This window comes from Buteo buteo, chromosome 7 (assembly GCF_964188355.1).
Source record: "Buteo buteo chromosome 7, bButBut1.hap1.1, whole genome shotgun sequence".
Classification (NCBI taxonomy): Eukaryota; Metazoa; Chordata; class Aves; order Accipitriformes; family Accipitridae; genus Buteo; species Buteo buteo.
Window position 1 is genome coordinate 347,730 of NC_134177.1, and position 24,233 is coordinate 371,962.

The 24,233-nt window shown below is 39.4% G+C and overlaps 1 protein-coding gene across 1 annotated transcript in view; it reads right to left on the bottom strand.

The window, feature by feature from the left end:
* WWTR1 (WW domain containing transcription regulator 1) overlaps nucleotides 1–24,233 on the bottom strand; it is an 80,827-nt gene that overhangs the window by 10,060 nt on the left and 46,534 nt on the right. The window contains exon 3 of the mRNA XM_075031164.1: nucleotides 4,587–4,786. Coding sequence (XP_074887265.1) covers nucleotides 4,587–4,786 — 200 coding nt within the window. The remainder of the gene's footprint in view (nucleotides 1–4,586; nucleotides 4,787–24,233) is intronic.

The following is a 24,233-nucleotide window of genomic DNA, read 5'->3' on the forward strand; positions in this document are numbered from 1 at the left end:
GGGAGGAGCACAGCAGGGCATTTTTCTGTTCAGGCCATTGGAGGCCAGTAAGGTTCTACTCTGCGAGGACAAAACAGTGATAAATCTTCCTCTGCAACCCTATACATCATTCCTTCTACAGCCTCGTTTGAGCCCTTGTAACTTTCTCTGCACAAATTTATGAATAGGATTGGGGGATCAGAAAGGAACCTCTGAGAAGTGTTGCCTTTTTGTGACTGTTTGTACCCTTCTAAACAAGGTGCAAGATGGCACTTGAGCACACAGAGAAGTGCTGGGACATCTTCCCTGTAGGACCCTTTCAGAGATTTCTTAGTGATATCACTTCTAACTACTTCCATATCCAAGAAGCTCTTGAGTAGCAAGCAGATTCTCCCTTTTCCTTTGGAAAGCTGACAAAAACAGACCAGTAAGAAAGAAAATTAACTCTTTCCAGAATGACAAAACTGAGTAAGGAAACATTTAAATAGAAGCTGTCATACTGGTTTTCTGAAATGCTGTCCTTCCTGCATGTAATCAGTCAGCAGTTCTAGAGGGTTTACCAACTAAATGAAGAGGAGGACAAAGAAGGAAACGAATTCCCTAAGTAGTGAGCTTCCAGAACTGTGTATTCCTCCTGGTTGTGTGTGCTGCTCCACCCGAGCAGCTGCAGCCAGGAATGGCTGTGGAGAGCCAGCAGCTGCTGCCAGGCTGAAAGGAGGTTTGTGACCCACCAAAAGAATTCCTCCCCTCACTCAAACTCTGCACCTCCTCGCAGTTGCTAGCAGCAGTGTGCACACTTAATCAGCATTTTTCCCTCAGACAGGTTACACTAGAAAAGCAAAAGCAGCAGTGAAGGGTCAGGACAGGAGTAATGGTTCTTGAATGCAGACGACTCCAGAGATTTGTTGCATTCTTCTCAGCTGCCAGGGTTCAGGAGCGCTCAGGTTACTGGCAGGAAGTTCACAAAGTTCTGTTAGGATGGATGGATTTTGCATCTTGCTTTCCTTGGGTGGGAAGTATGTTGTTCCTCAAGAGCTACACCAGTTCTGAAAACTTTTGTAATGCAAAGTGATACTGTCCTACTTTATATAATGTGGAACTCAAACACCATAGGTGCAGGGTGGTACTAGGCATAGTATGTTGGAGGCCTGATTAAGTATGGCACAGCTGCAGAGTGTTGTGCATGTATTAGTTTCAGAGTAAAACACAGTCAGCAGAGCAGGGAAACCAGCCCTTATGTTAATGGCACAACTGTTTTGAAGCTTAATTTGCTCTTGTCCTGAAGAACAGAGCCAAAGAGTAAAAATAGGTAACACATTATTAGCACGATAACAATTATAACTAAGCTTATACCAGATATCCCCACTCTCTTCCCACACCCGTCTCTAATATGTTCTGAGCTCTTGATAGTAAAGGAGAAGGTATGCAAAAGGCTTGATTGAGACCACTGCTCAGGGCAGAGACCACCACCTTGAACACAGTTCTGCATACGCAGGTAATGTATCATAATGTAACTCCAAAAATTAAGGGTAGTGGAATGTGGGCACAAGACGTTGGTGTCTGTACACTTTCCAGACTCAGGTCTGAACCATGAAAGTCAAATTCAGCCCTGACACGAGCAGGTAAAAAAATTCAGAAACTTTAGTGGAATCATATCTGCCTTTCACCTCTGTTCAGCAAGAGCACTGAGCACTTGCTTAACTTCGAGCATGTACATATATTCACCAAAGACAATAGGAATAATCACATGCAAAGACAGCCAAGCGTTGCTGCAGGAACTACGAAAGCACGTAATTGTAATGCCCTTTTTTTTTTTTTTAATGCACCTAGATGGTGCTGTACAGTTTCAAAATGTATTAATGAATTTTTGTTACTTACTTCTGTTAAAGCAATTTTTTTTTAAGTTCTTATACATATATTTAGATGGAGGTAAAAGTAAAAATATAAATGAAGCAAATATATGGTTGTAAAATGTTTTTACAAATATTCACAGTAACATTTTTGTGATTCTACTTGTCAGACATCCATTTTCATTTTGTTATCAATCTCTCTTTTACAAAAGCCTACTATATGATAGTATGTACATTCATCCTACATTTGGTCTTTTTATCTGCACAAGATGAAGTTACTGAGGTTCCACTGGTGTAACTGGAGAGAAATTTGACTTACATATAGTATGTACACGGAAAGAAAAGTACAATCGTATTCTTGTTGTTAGAAGTCTGTATTACTATAAAGACCCATATAAAACTGCATTTTCTGTATATGAACAAAAAAAGCACTTTCAATACAATTCTAATAATATTTAATGTGGTGAATGATTGTAATAATGTCTATTATTACTTTTTGAAAAGTGATGTTTTGGTAAAATCCAATTAAAAATTATTTGTTCTGAAATATAAGCATGGAAAAAAGAGTACCTCACATTCTCAATCATTACAAACATTAAAGACCTTTTCTTCCATTAATTTTACTGAGATGGTATGTTTAAAAAAAAAAACCAAAACAACCTATTTAGCAAAAACAACATTCAAAGGCTGCAGAGAGAAAACCAAAAAGCCGGCCATTATCTGTGGTTTTCATGACTGCTGCCTCTAAAACATGACAAATCCTTTGTGAGCACATCTCCCTTCTGGTAAATCTGCTCCAATCATCCAGATCTCTATTTTAGACCTAAAGGTTTTAAAGATGTATGTGTCCCTTTCTTTGCTGCCCACAAAGTCTTCCAGAGGTCACTGAGATGCTCCAGTCTGTTTTTATCACTAATGTGTTTTCTCTCAGTCATTTTCCTCCAGACTTGGAAGAAAAAGTGCATCACTCCTCACCTACTTGCAGCTAGTCAACCTATGACATATACTCTGCTACTCCTCCTCAGAGGGCATCTAAGTGTGAGGATTTTTCTTAGGCTTCTTTTTGCATTTTACACCAGTCACTAGCATTTCAAAACATTACAGCAACTTATGGTTCTCTAATAAATCATCAGAAAAGTTCAGCCAATTGGCATTATTAGCCCAGTAACAAACATGCTTCTACCTGCTGCAAAGAAATGTCACACTGTATTTCCAAATACAGTACAAACGAACGTTACCCTAGAATAACTACAGATTGTGGGACAATCCCAAAGGCAAAAGGACTGAAGGCGTGAAATAATAATTCCACAAAATTATTATTTCCACAGAGTATGGAAGTAAGGTTGGGTAACCTGGGAGGAATACAGAGACATTGTCTGAGGACACAGAGATGAGTTTAGGAAAGCTAAAGCCCAGCTGGAATTGAATCTGGCCAGGGGAGTCAGACAACAAGAAGGGCTTCTGTAAGTACCTAGGTGACAATAGGAAGGCTAGGGAAAATGCGGGCCCGCCGCTTTTCCTATGAGGAGAGGCTGAGAGAGCTGGGGCTGTTCAGCCTGGGGAAGAAAAGGCTCAGGGGGATCTCATCAATGGATATAAACACCTGCCAGGAGGGTGCAAAGAACACAGAGCCAGGCTCTTCCCAGTGGAGCCCAGCGACAGGACCAGAGGCGATGGGCACACGCTGGCACGCAGGAGGTTCCCTCTGAACATCAGGAAACACTTTTTCACTGTGAGGGGGACCGAGCCCTGGCACAGGCTGCCCGGGGAGGTGGTGGAGTCTCCATCCTTGGAGGTATTCAAAAGCCACCTGGACATGGTCCTGGGCAACCAGCTCTGGGTGACCCTGCTTGAACAGGGGGGGTTGGACCCGATGACCTCCAGAGATCCCTTCCAGCCTCAACCAGCCTGCGATTCTGTGATTTTGTGAAAGCTACTATTTTTAAAGGTACTTAGAACTGTAACTGCGGCATTTACAAGGCCACCAATAATGGTGTTATTCTCGATAAAATGTACTTCGTTCACACTGTTCCTGAGAGAAATATGTTATTTATTTTCTCTAAGGAAGCTGATTAATATGCCATGCAAAGCACAACATCACCAGTGGAGTTGTCCGTAACAGAAGAAACACAACTGTTAAAACTTTTTACTTCCTTAAGGCAGTGTAAAGGAAGTTATATACCTATTTTGTACAACATGAGTAATTATATAGAGCTGAAACTTAAGAAATAGAACAATAAACAAAACATCCACAAAGATCCATCTCTGGAAAGTCTTCAAATCAGAGGTATTCACGTAAGATGTGAATGTGATTTTATTTTAATTCAAAAGCAAAGGGTGCAAATTATAGATTTGAGGTCAGAGTCAAGAACAACTCCCTATGTTCTGCCTTTATCTTCAGTGAAGCAAGAACATAGTCTACTACACAAACCCAAGTTAAACTGAGAATTAATCAGTGATAGTTGCTCTAGATTTATAAACAGCTGCAGAATAGAATTTGGTCCTTAAACTACTACTATAGCTGGTAAGAAAGACACCAGCTCTGTAACTCCTGACAGATGAGCATTTTGTGTTCTGTTCAATGCTAGTTTAGAGAAAAAAAATAAATGTTCTGTTTATATTAGCTTTTTGGTTACCCTTACCTAAAATAATGGTTAATCTTGACAAAAGTAACAGAGCCATTAATTGTACCTGGTAAAAATTTGGATGCATTGAACTATAGGCTCTTGAACAAAATAAGAGTATCCTTGGCGTTACCTGTCGCAGTAACTCCTCCTGACGCATCCTAATTCGCTCCCTCTCCATCTGGATTCTCTGGAGCCTCAACTTCTGCTGCTGCTGTTGTTGTGTGGTCAGTGTACTGGGCAAGTTCAACAGCCCTGGCTGTGGAGTCTGGGGAGGACGACTCTGCTGCGACATGGCTGTGCTGGGTGTTATTTGGTGCTGGTGATTCATGACTGTGGGCAAGAAAATAAATCATGGCTGGTTAAGTAGAATTGTACTTTAAGATAATAGAGGGCATAGGACACATTGCTCATTTACAGTAGAGAGTTATTAGAATTACTGTATTTCAAATAACTAACTACTCCATCTGGCAAGATCTGGTACTAGTAATTGCTTAATAAATGATTTTTAATATTTCATATGTATATAAAACACGAATACTTATAGCAAGTATTTATATTCATCCTGGTATGTTCAAATGTTTACCTAATGATATGTAGTAAATGACATGCAAGTTTTTTTAACTGAAAATTCCTCTACAAACATGTGCCTGTAATATGCAGTAAACTAGTAAAAATGTTTTCAATCTTAATATTTTCTTTATTGACAGATCTAAGTTAATTATTGTAAGAATAATTACCAGCATAAATAATGAGCACTGTGTGTGTTTTCCACCACTATGAAGGAGATACACACTTTTTTCAATGACACGCAGATGAGAGATGTTCCAGTTCCAGTTAAGAAGCAAACCTTGTAGGAGGTCCTGTTCCCTGGCAGGCTGTAGCCTTCCTGTATTATCATGGATGAGTCACAGTCTCTGTGTACTCATCTATAAATGAGGGTTAATATTATATCTTGCAGAAGTGTTTTAAGCACTCCTTCCCTCACAGGCACTCACGCTTTACAGTAATCAAAAGCAGCTTGAGAACTGTAACTGAAGAAAAAAAGTGCATCTGATAAGATCCAGCAACAAGCTGGACTGCCAGAAGTTACAAAAACAGCACAATAAAAAGACACCAGAAACTAATAGAAGCTACATCTTTCTATAATATCCTTAACATACTTTCACTTATTTTTTCAAAGCAGGTGAAATGCAAGGAAAAGATAATTGAATTGAATCTGTACCACACTGATAAATAAAAAAGCAAAGTAGTGAGAATCACTGCTAACTCTTCTTCATAGATGTCTTTGTCACTTTTGAACAAACACTGCCTTTTTTTCAAAATGGCGTCAGCCATTCCGTGTTTCAGGATGCAGTCAGTGTAAGTTAGCTATCTGAGTTCACAGTGTGAGAATTACTATCAATAGGAAAACAGTGTAACTGCAAGATACTAATACATTATACCAGTTTCATTATCAAACTCAGCAAAAATCTTTATCAAACTTGTACTGAAATAACTACCTAAATTCACTGCTGCTTTAAACAGTTACATCAGACAAGAATCAAGTTTAATGAGTTCTTAAATGCAAGGCTGTATAAAATCAATCCAAAAAAAGATGCCAAGTTCAGGCCTGGCATAACTCCTCTCAGGAGGTACATAAATCAGGTAAGGCTGAATTTACAATTCATGGTTTCATTTGCAAATGAAAAGGTCTAATAAATTAGAGATTAAGGTGTCTGATTTTAGACCTGATTTAAGACAACAGAGGGATTTGTAACTCTCTCCTGTGTTCTGGATATGCAAGCACCATATTGTACAGTTAATATCTTACAAAGAAAACCAAAATAGTCTTTTGCACATTCGATTAACAACTGAAACTTTACCTGTTAGGGTATTCAGATTTGGAAATGACCCATTAATTTACCACCTTTGGTAGGATATTCAAAAGGTTCATCTGGGTAATAACTCCATAGATGGCAGGCGAGAAACGGGGTAAGCAAACCTGATTTATACCTATGTAAACCAGCTAAACCCTTTCACTTGCAGACAGAAGGCTGCTGCTCAGACAGTTAATGTTGCTTAGACTGTTAATACTACTTAACATAATCTTTTCCGGTCAAATTTAGAAACTATAAATCAGAACAGAATTCTCTGTTGGATGGGCATTTTTATTCAGAGAACGGTTACGAAAGAAACTGTGAGTCTGTAGCTCCACAGTCACTCTGGTAATCATACTACAAAGCTAAAATAATAATTTGGCACCTTTGACAGCAGGTATTACTTGGCCATGGAAACAGAACCACCCTTTCTCTCGTTTCCCTCAGTAATAGGCTTAGAAGAAACAGGAGGAAATTGAGGCAGAGAGGGGAAACTGCATAGCCTCTGCTTGTACCTCCTTTTTATTTTTGAGTAAAACGTTATCAGTTCCCAGCAATGCAACCTAATACCTTTAGTGAACCATAGAGTGAACAGTTCCTTCTTCTCCTTCCCCACTTTCACATTTCCAGTAAAAACCACATATAGTACCTAAAGCCAGTCTGGATTACAAGTGGTAGCCATATACTGCTTTAAAAATTGACATTTTCACAAGGATTCCTTCACTAACGGGGCAACAGCATCATTAACAAAGCTCTTACCTTTCAACAAGAACACCCCAGATACTAAAATACTCTCTAGAAGAGATACAGTATTTTTCTGTCCAAAGGACTAAGATTTGTATCTTCCTCTTTATCTTTCACTCATTGTTCTTACCGTATGAGAAATGAAATCTCAACTCAGTTCTATGCTTCTCAGACCTGAACATACTTACGCTGTGTACACGTCTGACCTTAAAGGATACAGTACAGCAAGCACTGTTAGAAGTGTGCATTGAAAGAAATGGGTTGATGATTTTCCAGTCTGGATCAAATGTATGATACCCATACAATGCAAAGTGCTGAACTTAACTCACTCTGCCAGTTCCAAGTTAAAATTTTTTTGAAAGGTTGACTTTATGCTAGCCAGCTTTCTGCCAAATCAGGTACTGTCTTGTCTTTCTGCAGCTGGAGTAATGCAGGTACGCAGGCATTAGGCCAGCATAAACTTTGCCCTGCTTTGTTTGACAGAAATATTTACTTGTGCTCACATCGGATCTGAACCAAATTTTTCCTTCTGGGTGATATACCATCACACGGGTCCAGCATGTAAAGACTATAGAATCATTTCAGAGCGCAGCTGCACGGTATTTTAGCTTCAGTGGCAAATCCAGCTCAAGAAATAATCCAAGTTAAAAGCAGGCCTGCAGTAATATAACCTTTTCATGGATTCAGTTTATGTGTGGTCCACAAACAGCTGTATCCACACAAATGACATCATGCTTCCACATGAAACCAGGGTGTTGCCCACCTCTTCCACACCCATCTGCTTGTTCCTGCCCACATGCTACCCCTTTACTGAGCTGGCAAAAGCGTTTTTGTGGTCACACAGCAAACTAAAAATTGCCCAGGGATAAAAAGAAGGTATTTTCTGACTAGATCAGTTCCCAGCAAAAGTAACTGGGTAGCTATGAAACTGTTCATGTGCAACCAACATAGGAGTCCAGGTGGGAAGAATAAGCTGGTTGCAGGAAAGACAGACCAAAGCCAGCACTGATCAGTAACTTTTCAGTGGTAAAAAATCCGAAAGGTTAGCAAGCTGCAGTGCTGAGAGGAAAGGTAGGAATAAGAGCTGGGTGCAGACATCAAACCACTTTCACAATGGAAAACAGTATGTGGACCCACGTTTTAAGATGCAGTGAATCTAGTCTTATTCACATTAAATAAGTAAGAAATATTATAAGTACAATTATATAAATTATATCAGTGTAAATCTGGCGTTAAATTGCCAGGACCATAAGCACTTAGGCAGGACTTTAACTCTTCTCATATACAAAAGCATGTGCTTAAATTTTTGGCATGTCAATGGTTGAGTGAATAGAACAACCATGGTAAGAAGCCAGGCTGGCTCAAGGATTACCACAATATAGTAAGCTCTCTGTAAGAAAACTGCTTTCACGTAAGCAGCACATGCAAATGATAGAACCACGCGAAGTTAAGTAAAGATTAATAGACTGTACAGTGTGTCCGGCATACACTCGGGGCTAGGGCATGATTTGTAGTACTATTTGTCATGACTATTTGTTGCCTTTGCTATATAAAATACTCCCTCTTCTTCATCAGCTGATCTGTACCTATGTTGTATCACAGCTGAAATTATACATGCAAGAAGGCAAAGAACAAGACAAGATGAAAATGCTGAGGAATATTTCTCCCCGACCTATGGTCCCCAATAACCCTCCAAGTAATTTCTTCTCATGGGGACAGACAGAATGCTTTGGTCCAATGAACTCTATATCTTGGAGTAAATTACTTTTCTTTCAAGCAATACTACCCATTGTTACATACCATAAAGGAACTACAGGAAGCTCAGTACAATGAGTAAAGTAAGCATTCCCACACCTTGATATTAGGAGTAGAAATTATGTCAAACCAAATCTCCTACAAGTCAAATATGCCATAAGTATGTGATCATATTTCTGAGAAACAACAAAAATCCATTTTACTTCCAAAAAAAGTTATTTACGTCATCTGGGTTTGATAAAGCTATAGCTATAAGTTTTACAAGTTTCAGTGCAAGAGATTCACAGAAGGCAAGTAAGTAGGTAGGAGCTATCCTCAGCCAATTCCACCACCTGCATTACTTGGCTCTGCTCCTCTTTCAGGCAGTGCCTTTCTCCTCAGAGGTTTGTCAGTCTAAATCTCTGGACACAGGTCCACAGAAAAACAGATCTGTTCAAAACTACCACTAATTGGAATGGCTTTTAAAGAACCATTGATTTGGGTCATAGAGACAAACTTACTGAAGGTCATTTGAACCCGCTGACACCGCATTTTTCTCCAGCGTACACTGCTTCAAGAAAAAAATGGGATTCAGGTAACTCTCCATTCAGTTTGAATACCAGACACCCACTTTCACAGCAGCCTGAACTGGACAGACTCAGAAACATTAAGTATAGAGGAATCATGTATCTGTGCTTTCAAACAAGTACAGACAGTTTTGTCAAGGTATCTGGATAGAGTATGTTTATGATAAAGTCTAACTTAAAATGGAGCACTAAATTGATATGGTGATAAAATCCATTTTCTTTTTTTTTAATGTCAATAAAAACCAGTTTATAAATACACAGGTGCTAAGGCCCAAGTTTTGATCCTACCAACTGCATAACAGCATCATTCCACTTGAATTATTCTTGAGTGGAATCAGAATAATGTCCCATAAGCAAATTTAGGACGTATGTGGTCTACTTTTGTGAAGTCAAATCTAGTTTTTGAGCATGTGCATGAACACATATAATGCACATTAAGTTAGTCTAACCTAGCTCTAAACAAACATTAACTGGAAATGAAAATAGTATAAAACACAAAGACTGTTAAGTGATTCTTTTTAATATCTATTTTAGAAAGCAAAATGAAACCAAAACCTGGGGCATTCTGCAGCACTTCCCACAACAACTGCTGCATTCAGCTGCTCTAAAAATATATCCTAAGGGTCAAAATGTTACATGTACAGTAATGAAACAGCTGACTCTGGGAACTAGCTGAAGAGTAATTAAATCATGGCAGATTTGCAAGTGCTGTTTTGCATTGGTTCCACTGAAAGGCACTGTGTTAAGTTTTAGGGCTTTCCCATACCAGCAGCTCACACGTGATGGCATGTGGAACATGTCCTCTGCAAAACAGCCTGTCCAAATGGTCCTCCAGACTTTTGAAAAGCACTGCCCCTCACCTTCCTGGTGCCTTTCACCACCTGAAGCTTGGGTCATATGAAATGCAGCATATCATCTCCAGTTTGAAACAGCCCCACAGGATAAACCACAAGGCCAAAGACATGTTGTGCACAGAAGATGAAGTGCTTGCTCCTTTTCCCCTCAGTCAACAGCCACCTTGCAGCCACTGACACTTTCCTCAGCACAGTTCTTGGCCTGTATTAGGTGATCTGGGCACTAAAAAACTCCATACAGTTTGTGCACTAGCAAATACCCATAGGCAGCAGATAAATCCTTTATATGTGTCATGTTTCCCTGTGTCATGGTTAAACCCCAGCCAGCAACTAAGTACCATGCAGCCACTTGCTAGCTGCCCCCGACTCAGTGGGATGGGGCAAAGGATCAGGAAAAAGAGTAAATCTCATGGGTTGAAATACAGTTTAATAGGACAGAAAGGAAGAAAATAATAACAATAATAATAATAGTAATAATAAAAGAATTAGAATATACAAAACAAGTGATGTGCAATGCAATTGCTCACCACTCACCAACCGATGCCCAGTTAGTTCCCAAGCAGCGATTTCCCCCCAGGCCAACTTCCCCCAGTTTATATACTGGGCATGATGTCACATGGTACGGAATATCCCTTTGGCCAGTCTGGGTCAGCTGCCCTGGCTGTGTCTCCTCCTAACTTCTTGTGCTCCTCCAGCCTTCTTGCTGGCTGGGCATCAGAAGCTGAAAAATCCTTGACTTAGTACAAACACTACTTAGCCACAACTGAAAACATCAGTGTGTTATCAACATTCTTCTCATCCTAAATCCAAAACATAACACCATAGTAGCTATTAGAAAAGAAAATTAACTCTATCCCAGCTGAAACCAGGACACTCTGCTTGCTCAGTTCCCTGCCATCCTCCTCTCTGTGCAGGAAACCAGCTGACTCACTGGCCTCACATTGATAGAAATTCTTGAGCTTGAGGTTGTGTGTGAACATGCACACATGCTTGTTGCCTGTGACTGGGGCACTGCAGTAAGCAATACATTTTCCAGGACAAGAGAGGGGTGCAGAATGTACTCCCAAGGAGGCAGAATACAAGAAAAAAGTTCAAAGAGCTATTGCCTGCAGAAGAGCACTGCTGCTACAGCTGTGCTAGACAATACTCTGCAAACACAGAATTAGCAATATAAAAATCTCACTTTGTATACAGAACTGACCACAGAAGATGAAGATGAGAAATCCGTGGGAAGATTTTATTCTCTCACTGGGAAAAGCATAAAAAAATGAATGGGACAGTATTACTGGGAATAATCCCCTAAAGTAATACAGGTGTAGTAGATACACTACAGAGACAGTAACTTATGGGTAATCTTACATACATGCAGAGTCCCTGATTCAAGACAGAAAACATTCAGAGAAAGCATGACTGTGGCTCTCAAGAAAACAATATAACTGATAGCAAAATGTGTTCAAGTACCAGGGAAAATCTAACTGAAACACCCAGGAAAATGAAGAAAACAGTAACAGCCAGTAGTGCTGAACAAGCATACCAGCTCCAGCTGAAGGAGCTGTGAATTAAGAAAAAGGCCGACTGAGAACATAGCCTGGTAACCACAGGAAGATAGTGGTGAAAATTTCCAGTATGTACACAACAGTCAAAAGACTGTGAGGAACAGAACCACTTTAAAATTTCTGGTACCAGAGATACCCTTGGGCATCTCATAGTTCTGTGTAAATGTAGCAATTGTCAGTATCAGTCATTTTCAGTGAAGAAGTCAGCAATTGCACAAGCAAGTCCAGTACTTCTCATATTAAGCTATCCAAAGACACTGTATGGGCTGCTGACTTACCCAAGACAAAAGTTCTTCCTCTTTATGGTGTTAAGAATAGCATCCAGCATTGATATCCTCCAGATAAGCCAGGAGTGAAATGCAGTAAATTTTCAAAGTATTAACTACATGGTTTGTTCAGAGTGCAGATTAGTTTTACTATTTACACAGATCAGTACCAGCTGCATCGAACAGGCATGGATTAGTCCTGTGCTATACCCAGGGCCAGTTTGGGTCTCAAGGCAGCTTTATTACCTGTAGGTGGTGCAAAGCCCACACCAATAAATCCTTCTGGACCTTGTGGAAAGCATGCAGGATATCTAAACCATCTTTGCTATATGCTTCCAGAATCAGGTGTTGTGGAGAGTATAGCACAGGGATGCCAGTGTGTCATCCAGCATGACTTCTCCAAAGGCATGTAGATGTCATCTGATCCCCAGGTTAAGTCTCCTGGAACCCACAGACTGCAGTGCAGAGGCACCCACTTCATTTTGTGGAAGCGTATTAGCACCAGCTTTGAAAGGATCATTATCAGATCTGGGCTAGATCTTCATACAATTCCAGATTTGGGATTCTCTGCATAATGCTCTCAAGATAAAGATGACTATACTACCAGAATGCAGACAACCTTATACTGAAAACTGCAGCTTCCTACATCAATAGCCATTATCTCTGAGAAATTCTGACCTGAGAAAATCAGAAGACCTAAAGAAATGTCCAGGTCAAAGAACATAAAGTCTACCAATGATGAATGATCTTTCCATGTTCCCTGCAAACCTAGTGGCAGTGGAATACTTGAGACAAATGATGCACAGAAAGGAAATGCGGTGATGTTACACACAAAGCCAGAGGCACAGAGACAGGCACTGGCAGTCCTATTGTGAAACCCACAGCACTTGTAATCCTCCTAAACGAACTATTGGCCCAGAAATCCTGCAGTTTAGCAGAGCAGTTAAAGCTACTGAATGATGCTTCAGAAAAACTAATGCAGTAGTGCTGCACAAACTGCAACTAAAAGCATTTGCCATTAGAGTTCTGACAGATGGGGAAAAGGGACTTCTTGGTGAAGTGAACGATTCCACTAGGAAGATAGCTGGCTACAAGGCTTTGAGATGTTTGGCAGAAATCTGCATGTGCTGTACAGTGCATGTGAGTACACAAAGCAAATCCAACAATTTCGAGCTTACTGGGCATAGGTGGTTCAACATAGTGCGAACATGCAGTACGTTCATCCAGTTTTTTAAAACTGCAGTTGTCCTGCTGTGGCGGATTGGGCGCCCCAGCAGCCAGCAACTAAGCCTCCACGCAGGCAGTCACTCAGTTCCTGCCCCTGCCAGCAGGATGGGGGGGGAGAGAATTGGAAGAGCAAAAGCAAGAAAAACTTGTCGGTTGAGATAAAGACAGTTTAAGAAGTCAGGCAAAGCTGCGCACACAAGCAAAGTGAAATGAATTTATTCATGACTTCAGCAGGCAGATGTTTAGCCGCTTCCGGGAAAGCAGGTACTCAGCACATGTAAGGGTTACTTGGGATGCTGTAACCATGAATGTCTCCCCTTCCTCCTCCTTTCCTTGACCTTCTATAGCTGAGCATGGCATCATATGGTATAGAATATCCCCTTAGGCAATTCAGATCAGCCGTCTTGGCAGCATCACCTCCCAATTTCTTGCGAACCCCCAGCCTACTTGCAGTGTGGAGGGGAAACAGTGGGAAAAAACAGAAAGCCGCAACACTCTGCAAGCTCTGCTCAGGCGTAGCAGTAAGGCTGGTGTGTTGTCAACACTGTTTTAGTCACAAATCCAATCACAGCACCACAGGGGCTGCTATGAAATTAAGTCCATCCCAGCCAAGCCCAGTACAAATGCAGGGTGAGTGCATAGCACTTGCATAGTAAACTAAATGCTTCTGTAAAATACTTTCTGTTCAGATGCAGTACTGATCTGATGTACTCTTTAGTACCTTTCAGTCAGGATGCCAGAAACTAGTAATTCAAAAGGAATATTAAAAAAATCCTTAAGCTCTACCTGAATTCAAGTCTGGGTAAAAAAAGGAAACCATATCTGGACTTAAATGGACATACTGTAGCTCCGCTGAGCTGGCTTCACTGCTGGAGAGGAGATCGCAGGTGTTTCCTAACGTCTCAAACTTTCTGACTGCACGGGGAGACTATGGCAAGGTACCTCTGGGAATAAACCAAAATACACTAGTGAGTGATTTGTGTTTTGCTACATATGAAAAATAACTTCATCCCATACCAATCTTATTATAGATAGCATCTTTACACATTGCAAAGGCAAAGTATCTGCTCATATCAGTCCTGTGTGTGTTTTCCACATTTCATGACAGAAAATAAAATTATTTCCTTTCACTGTCTCAAAAAATATTGAAGTTTCCAATGTATGTAGTCCTGGAATGATACGATTAATATGACTGGACCTTCCACAAAAGAAGTTAAAACCAAGGTTCAGATTTGCTGGAAACCTTTCTTTGTGACCTGTTTTTTATTGAAAGTCATTACATATTTTTACCTATTCTATGCTTGCAAAAATGACACTGAAGTTTACAAGTCTGTACAAATTAAAACACCACCCTACACAGGGCAATTCCAAAAGTCTCAATAGAGTATCCAATTCTTGCTATTATCAACCTCTAGTTTATATATTGATAATGAAGTCTGCTTTTACAGGTAATTACCTGCATCTTCCTAGACTTTTTCTTTACAGAATCAACACTATTAAAATCTGTAGTCACATGAGTCTCCCATATAATTGTGCCAACACTTATGATCACTTAAAATGACTTCCCTCTTCTTTCTCTATCCCACTCCCCCTCTGTATTTTCTATGCACAACATTATATGTAACATCAGGTAGGTTTTATCCTGCAATGCTATCTACTTGGGCAAAAACCATCATCCAGGCAGAACTCCAGTCTCCTCCAAAGAAGTGTGGAAAAGTATGATATAGTTATTACAGGACCAAGACTTCTCACTGCTTTTGCATTTTCCACTGTGTGAGTTCTTCAAACAACAAGAAAAAAAAATTGGAATAAACAGTAAATTGCTTTTCTTAACGGTAGAGCTACAATGGGAATGCATGGGGAAAACAAAAAAATATAGCACCTGGAATATTTGAAGCATGTTTGATATGTCTGATTTTGTCTAGATTTCAATTAATAGTGAATCTTTAAATACACTAGTTGGAATGAAAAGAACCCAACAATCAAAAAATTACCCCTGTGCTATATACATAAGCTTAGTTTGAGATAAGTTTTCTACCTAACTGCTTTTCCTGGAACTAGTCAACTGAACCAGAGCTGAACTCCTGTACTGAACAGTTCAGTAACACTGTTTTTTAATATAGCTGGTAACTCTGTCACTACAGATTTGAATGAGCCCAGTGAAGTCAAAGGAAATTCTTGTGTCAACTCCAGCAAGCAACTTAACAATACAATGACATTCTACAAATCTCTGTTCCTTATGATATAATCGTATGGCACCTTTGTTGGGCTATTTATGCAGTTCTATTAACGCCTGCTATTATTTATATTTGAATTCTGAATTTGGATTTGAATGCTATGAGGAACATAATGGAGTTTGGGTTAAAAAAGAAAAACCTGCAGTTCATGCTCCAACTTGACTACCCAATATGAATACTGATTTCAGTACAATGATACTCATCTAATAAATCAGTGACACTTTAACAACTCTTTTCAGCCTGTGGTCTGGGGAGCCTTAGGACCTCTGGACTGTTTTTGAGAGGTCAAAGGTAACTAAGGAAAATCAACTCGTCTTCAGTAAGCTTAAATTCACTAGGCAGGGTTTGGCACTCCCAGTGTAACATTTCTAAGGTTCTGCAAACAAAGGAAAAATATAAAAAACTCAAATCTACCACTCTATAGTAAAGGAGATTGGATATAACATAGCAGGTGAAAAGTATTCACCACTCTAGCAGACAGACTCAGGGCAGCCTTGAATTCAGTTCTCTTGGGGGAAAAACAGATTTATTTTGCAAAATGAAGTAAGTCTCTTCAATAAGCAGCCATTACACAATTTTCCAGCTCAAATGAAAGCGAGTAAAAATGTGGAGTTAAGTTCCAAACCTGGATGGATTATGTGCCCACAGTTTCATTGCAGTCCATGGAATTATAACTATTTAGTTCACATCTCAAGTTAGACCTATGTAATTTTATTTTTCCAGTTAGATGAAGAATGAAAAAAATCTTTTATTGCTTTCGTTTGCTTTTAAATTAATGATATTCTAGTGAATTAGGTTTTCTGACATTGTAGAAGACCTTTCTGTTGATGACTTTGCTGGATATATACTAAGCAAGGATTATTTTGTGGGCAAGAGACTCCGCAAGTTGCAGAAGACAAAACACGCAAGTGCAAATTGTTTCTGACATATGCGTTGAACTGATTGTACCAACTTTTATTATTTTAGTGTCAGAAGTGCCTGGATGCAACTGTGGATCTTTTTCTCTACTCTGTTTATAGGCAGTCCAGCGCCTAATTCATATGAACTGGCCAGCGTCAGGTGTCACGCAACACAGTCTGATGAAAAACAAATGTCTATAGAGGTTAAAAAAAAAAAAAGAAAAAAGAATGAACCCAGCCATATTACAGTTTTGACTTAGTCACGACATTGTGAAGAAAAAAAGACTAGGCTCCCCTCCTTTTCTGTCTCTGCTTCTGCCAACAAAGAACTGCTTGTTTCACTTATTTCCCAGAAACAGCATTAGCCTTCCAACAAGGTCAGCAAAAAATGCTGCTTTTCAGTTCTGGTGCATTTTGTTCCAAAAATCTGTAAAGTATTAAACCAAAAAGTTGTACTATCCCAGCGCACAGAGACTCCTTTATTCAGATTTCTGGGCTGAAAATAGCTATACAGAAATTTCTCAACAGTTCCAACTGTTATGTTAAATTCTGTGATATTCACATTTAACTCATCTTTCCCATCTTCAATGATTCAAGCTTAAAAAATACCCAAATGAACAACCTGCAGGTGCAGCATCAAAGCTATGATTTAGCAGGAAGTTATTTAGAAGATTAGAGATTTACTCTGTAAGCACTTTTAGCAATAAATCAGTAACAGCAAATAATGGTGGGGGCTGCTTGACTGGAGAGACAGCTTTAATTCTAATGACCAATAACTGATGACCATTATTATTTAAAATATTTATTAAATTATTTTTGTTTCATGCAATCTTCAGCTTTTGCATTTCATTCACCTTGAAACTATGAAAATGACACTCCGCTTTTGCCCTGGCACATGTTTGGATCACTAATCTTGAAGGGAAATGCTGACACCAACAACTTCTTTGTGTTAAAAACTACTAGATTTTGAAACAATACCAACATCTCTTTTGAACACATCAACCATTAACATTTCAGATTTACTAGATAGTCAGTTGCTGGTTTAAAGGTGTGTGTCCTTTGAGCTATATGGATTTAATTTACCTGATACTGAAGTTAACTCTTATTAGTCTCTGGAATTATTAGCCAGTGTCAGTAAAACATAAATAAAATTACTCCATTTGAAATCTGCCTGATAAGTTACTTCTTAGAGGTTTTAATTGCAAATAACAAAAACCACCCCCCATTCTTTGTTCTTTTCCAGAGCTGTGTCATAAAACTCTCATTCCCACAGAATGTGCAAGTCCTCTACAGTGCTTTCAGCTCTCCCGTAAGTATTATTTCATCAAGCAGAAGCAGGTGCCAGAATTACTCACATTGACCACAACTGAATTGCGTCCGCTTCTTTCAGGATATCCAGTAATTAAAAATGACCTGGAACAGGCCTTTCCACTGTGCAGGTGGTGCGAGAGTATGGGCTACACTGAGGGAAAAACACCTTCCTCTCAATGTTACATATTTGTAGCCAAATTTCCAGCCAATGCAAACCAAGCCTTGCAAGACCTAGACCATTTCATGTATGCTAGTTATCACTAAAATATATACCGCCTGTTTTTAAACACTTTGGGATCTGTGTTCTTATCTCCAGAGACTCACTTTAACATGGTAACCAAAACTGCATTTTATCATCCTCAAAACAATAGTAGCTATACCTCTTTTATCATGGCAGGATGTGGAAACTTTGGTTCATGTGTTTATTGCTCTTAGACAGGATTATTGCATTGTTTTATTGGTTGGATTTCCTGGCTGATAAAAAAAAATGAAAGCAGAGGCAAAATGGCACAACTCCCAGTTGTATCCAGACCCAATTAAATTACCATTAGCAATACAGCTGAAAGCTAAACTTTTTAGATTCACGGAAAAAATTCTACAACGCAAACAGTTGTCAGTGTAAGAGGCTCTTCATGTTAAATATGTAATATGTAATATCTTTCCCATTAGAGAACCAGTCTATTTAATAGTTAAAACTATCCTGCTTGTATCACTTGGGTCATGCCTACTGGTGGATCTTGATACAGGAAGCTTCTAAGGTAAGGAGCTTTCTCTTTTTCAGTAGGGGAAAAAAATAAAAATCAAATACTTCTTCATCTGGAGTTTGACACAAAAAGTTAATATGGTTGAACTCTCAGGATCAGTACATACACTGACCCTAAACAAATTAACTTTAGGCTTTCTACTGTTTTACGCCTGATCTGCTTGATCTATAAAATGGAGATAAGTATTACCAGCTTCTACCAAAGATGTGCCATGATGTTTTATTTTTCTTATATTCTATTACTTACACACGATCTGATCAGGTGAAGGTGCAGGTGTCAAGTCCAACAAAAGTACATGTAGCACCTTTCTCTCCCTGCCAGAAATTGTTCTCTATTCTTAAGTGTGTATTACACATTCTGAAACTCCACCACCCAGTGTTGACGATACAACACCCATGGTCTTTATGGTGCCAGCCTCCTACCCGATGAAAGCATGAGAATTCCACCAGGACCCTCTAATCTGTCACAAAAGTTTTCAAGACCTGATAGCATAAAGCCCTGGGCACCTGGTCTGATCTCACAGCTGACTGCTTTGAGCAGGAAGGTTGGGTTAGAGTTCTCCCAAGGCCCCTTCCCACCTGAATTATTCTGATGGCTACAACCTTACATTTTGCAAGGCCCCAACCCTCAGCCATGTGGGAATACTCATCCAGCTTCTTTCCTTACTTCAGAATAAGCATCCTTACTTTTGCAAGCTCATAACATTATTACTTACCTTCTAGCAGCTGTCCCTCAATTCATTACACCTGAATGCGTTCACAGTTTCTTATAATACCCCTCTGAGGATGCCACTAGCAGCTAACTGATAAAAAACAAGCAGTACAGAGATAAATTAAAACAATCTGCCCCAATGTGCTAGGTTTGGCTGGGAGAGAGTTCATTTTCTTCATAGTAGCTGCTATGGGGCTATGCTTTGGTTTTGTGCTGAAAAGTGTTGATAATACAGGGATGCTTTTGTTACTGCTGAGCAGCGCTTACACAGAGCCAAGGCCTTTTCTGCTTCTCACCCCACCCCACCAGTGAGCAGGCTGGGGGGGCACAAGAAGTCAGGAGGGGACACAGCCAGGACAGCTGACCCTAACTGACCCAAGGGATATTCCAGACCATATGACGTCATGCTCAGCCTATGAAGGTGGGGGAAGAAGGAGGAAGGGGGGATGTTCGGAGTGATCGTGTTTGTCTTCCTAAGTCACCGTTACTTAGTGCCATGGAGCCCTGCTTTCCTGTAGATGGCTGAACACCTGCCTGCCCCATGGGAAGTGGTGAATTAATTCCTTGGTTTGCTTTTCTTGTGCGCATGGCTTTTGTTTTACCTATTAAACTGCCTTTATCTCAACCCATGAGTTTTCTCGCTTTTACCCTTTCGATTCTGTCCCTCATCCCACTGGGGGGGAGTGAGCAGCTGCGTGGGGCTGACCTGCCGGCTGGGGTTCAACCATGACACCCAGATACAGAGTATGGGAACACTGGAAACCTCAGGAATTAGAATGTTAAGCATCTTTATGATTTTTTTTTTTTTCCTCAAATACAAGTATTAATGAATTCATTTTGACAGAACCTGAGAGAACATATAGTTATGAGGTATTATGTTCTGAAGGCAGGATTAGCTGGGCCAATAGACACTATGCACTAAGATAATAATTTACAAGTTATGAAGTTACCAAGTTATCAATCATCATCATAGGACAGCCCAGGTTGCAAGGGACCTTGAAAGATCATCTTGACCAAACTTACATGGAAACTAATAGATTATGAGGGAAAAAACAGATATGGTAAGAGAAGATGGCTCAGCTCTAATGCATAAGGGATCTATACAAACACAGCTCTGCTTGTCTCTCTGCTTCACCCCTTGTCACTTCTTCCCTGACAGCCAGCTCATACATGACTGCAGCTTTTAAAAGCCTTTCCACCCATCAATCCCGTCTCTATGCAAAGTCTGATGAGTTACACAAGTTCTCTTGTGTACCAGAAGTGGAAAATGCAAAGTGGTAAACCAGGTATGCATTTCTGTTATTGCTGATGCTGGGCTGTCCACTGTGAAGAGAGGCAAAGATGACAGTGGTAGTCAAGGACTAGGGAACATCAGGGACGTCCAGCCTGGCTGGATTTCAGTGAGTTTAGTTAGACCAAACACACATTTTAACCACAGTTTCTAGTTAGATAAATTGAAAGCCCCTATCCACACCCAGATAAACTCAAAGGCATTTTACAAAGTCACAGAGTGCCCAAAACACTCAAACCACCAAACTCTGGGCACTACTTAAGGCGCAGCTTAGTCACTCACACAGGACCTCAAATAACTGTGCCTTGCAGTCTGCAACTGGTATTTGTTGTAAGGCCTAAATTCTACAATCGACTGTACCATGATGTATGCCACTTTACCCAGAAGGTCTTCTGAGTTTTTTTGCAGATAGACTGTGTTCTTTTTGTACGAGCTTTTTAAGGAACTCATGCATATAAATTCAAGCTAATTTATATAGAAAACATAAATACTATCAGAAGGTTTTATTATTTTATGTAAAAATAAGGTGCAAACTGTTAAACTTGAAAAACATTTAAATGAAGACCAGATTGTGCTCACCAACTGGATGAAGAGTACAATCACGAAAAAAATCTCTTTAAAACAGTTCGAAGGAAGCAGGATGAAAATAACAATGGTTTTGAGTGTTGCATAATGTAGCATAAAGACTACATAACAAGCAGCATTTAATTAAAAATTGTTACAAAGAAACTCTTATAAGGATCTAATTTTTTCCCCTAAATCTTGCTACACATAGCCAAAAACCATCCTCCAGAATCTTCTTACACCAGTGACTGCCATTAAGGCAGAATAGCTTCCCTAGCTTGGACTTAGGCACTTCCAGAGAACAATTTAGTCATTTAAGTCAGGCAGTAGTTTAACCATTAGCTTCGGCGCAATGCAAATGCTCTCTCCTTCCTTTCATTCACAGGAAGTCCATGGAGCTCCATCTCCTAATTCACAGACCTGGGTTAGATGCCTAAAATAAGGGTGCACAAATACCCCTCCTTCCACATACGGTCTTTGATTCTACCACAGGAACCAAGTTGACTGGCAATAGATAGTTGATACCTTATCAATCAGCTGAAAAAGACTATGTTTCAGAATGGGCAGAAAACTAATACACATGCAGATTCAGCACCAAAGTAAATGGGTTTTATGAAGTACTTATGAAGACACAAAAAATACAGTGATTCTGTCTTCTGTCAGAGGCTGATCATTTTCCCTGTTGCATTCCAACAACAAAACATATAGTTAAAAGATTCCTGTTGATGTTGTCCTTTCCTTAGCATATCCATCTACAAACTGTCTTAGAAGAAGAAAAAAGGTAAAATATTTAGAAAAAGCAGACTGACAAGTCTGAATGTATGCTAACCTGCAACAATATGCTTTCAATCTCTGGGATAAATTTCCCTTTTCATTCATGAAACTTCACTGAATTTAGTGGTGGTGTGTAAATGAGCATAGAAACCTGCCTAGCATGTATTAGTTTTCTGTTAATTTAACAATAAGCATCAAAGGAAGAAATACTTTCAGATGCCTTTGTTATGTAACATTTAAAAAGCAATGCTTTAAATGTTAATGACAAAACTAATACCGCTGAAGTTATAAGAAAACCAGTATGTGTAGCTCATAAATAGACAACATAAAACCACAGTAAGAAAAAAGGTAGAAAAATACAGCAGATTTTTTAAGGTATGTCTACTAATTTCAATCAACCCTCACTATGTTTCTCTGTCTCAAGCATAGGCATACTATGATTTGGTATCACTTAGTCACACTCTGTGATTTTGATAGAAAGTTTATAAGTGCCTTTGTACACTTTCCAGCAAATATTGCTGAAAGGAGTTTATAAACCAAAGCAACAAACTGTACAGAACAGACCGTATTTTCCATCTCTTCAGAAGAAGCAAAGCAAGGAAAACACATGTGTTAGCAATTGGAAGTGCAGACCAGTATGCAGACCTGGAATACTTAAACTCTTTTCTTTTAAGTGGCTCATCTTCAAAATAAAAACTTCTTTTAATTCCTACAGTACCAAAAATCGCTAAGGCAGAAGACAGATGCATAGACTTCATTTGCTAAAAAGTTACAAAATTATGGCCAGAAGAGTGGCTTAACTTGGTATCCAGTTTCCATTTCTCCTCTGATGTCTGTAAGATGTTGGCACAATCACTTCTGGCTTAGAGGTCTGACTGCCAGACCAACAAATTGCTCACTTCAATGTCTCAGCAGACTCAAGAAAGCAGGTTTAGCAGTAACACGGTTAGCATCACAAAAGAGCAGAAAGGCCCCTCCTTTTGGCCAAGATAATTTCAAAATAGACATTCTACTTTAGTACTGGAAACTACACTCACATGTATTTTAAACTGTCACATGAAGTATTCAGAGGCTACTGTATTCTGTTCAGATTATTGCAATCTTGTAATTTCTGTGTTTCTAGATTAAATCTTTTAAAATACATTTTTAAAGAAAATAGTGTCACACTTGGTATGTTCAAACAGGTGGATTGGAAAATCAGGGACTGTGATGCTGAATTTAATAATACAGTGCTGAAAGTGCTACTCGGCTGTGTAAACAGATTTGCTTGCTTCCAAAGTGTCACACCAAGCCTTTCGAAAGCCACCAGAATGAGAAAAAGTTCACCAAAACATATTGACAGAACATTTTCTCGATTAAATAAATATGAACACTGTGGAAATTTTTACATAGTATTTCTAGTGGGCTAATGTTTAGGAATTTCAGTCACAGATATGAAGCACTATGCCAAGCACTGTACAAATACCTACCAAAAGTGGAACCTCACCTATAAATGTGATGGATACTGAATGAAATATAGTCTGCATTTGATGTGACAGATTTTGAAGACTGTGGAAATGCCCCTGTTGAGGACCTGAAGTACCTTCAAGAACAGACTGTCACTTGGGTGTATGCTTTTATTTCTAATCCTTTGTATCCTGAGAAAGACCCTTCCCTAAAATTCAGTATACAAGTATTTCAGTACAGCATTTGGCTTTGATTCACTTTCACTGACAAACTGGGGGAAAAAGCTTGCTGTACACTGTCCTGATTTATGGTACCTCCTTTGTTTTTTAATTAGAGAGAATATAACACATGTCAACATAAGCTGAGGAGTTGGTATGAACAAAAACCCCCACTGTCCTATTCCTACATCTTGGCCATTTCAGAATTGCTATGAACAGATTGACCTAAATGCAGCTGTGGTTTGAAGTAACATGCGCAGAGCAACTGTTAGTTTTACCATGTAGTGTGACACACTGCAGTACACCCTAACCTTTCAGATTTTACTTAGGTTTCTTCTTCAGATATCCACTCTCATGATACAATTTGCTACTGTCCGCTGAATCACATAGCATAACCAACACTTTTTATTGAATATATTCAAGCAGGACAGCTGTTGAGACAAAGGTAGAAGAAAGAACTGAAGTTAGTTACTTCAGTGGACAGCCTAGGTGTTTATTATAAACTTAAGACAAAAGTAATATGTTTATTGCAATACTGCTATTGGTGACCATTGGCAGCCAAACATTTTCCATTTCCTTGGTACGTGAAGAGACAGCCCTGAACAACCACACTGCAAATGAATAATCATGAAATTATGAGACCAACTTACCAAAAGTTAATCTGAACAAGAATCTGGTCTGTGTTTTTAAAACTACCTACTTGACATAGTTTTGTGATCTTGAGCCTGTAAGCTGACC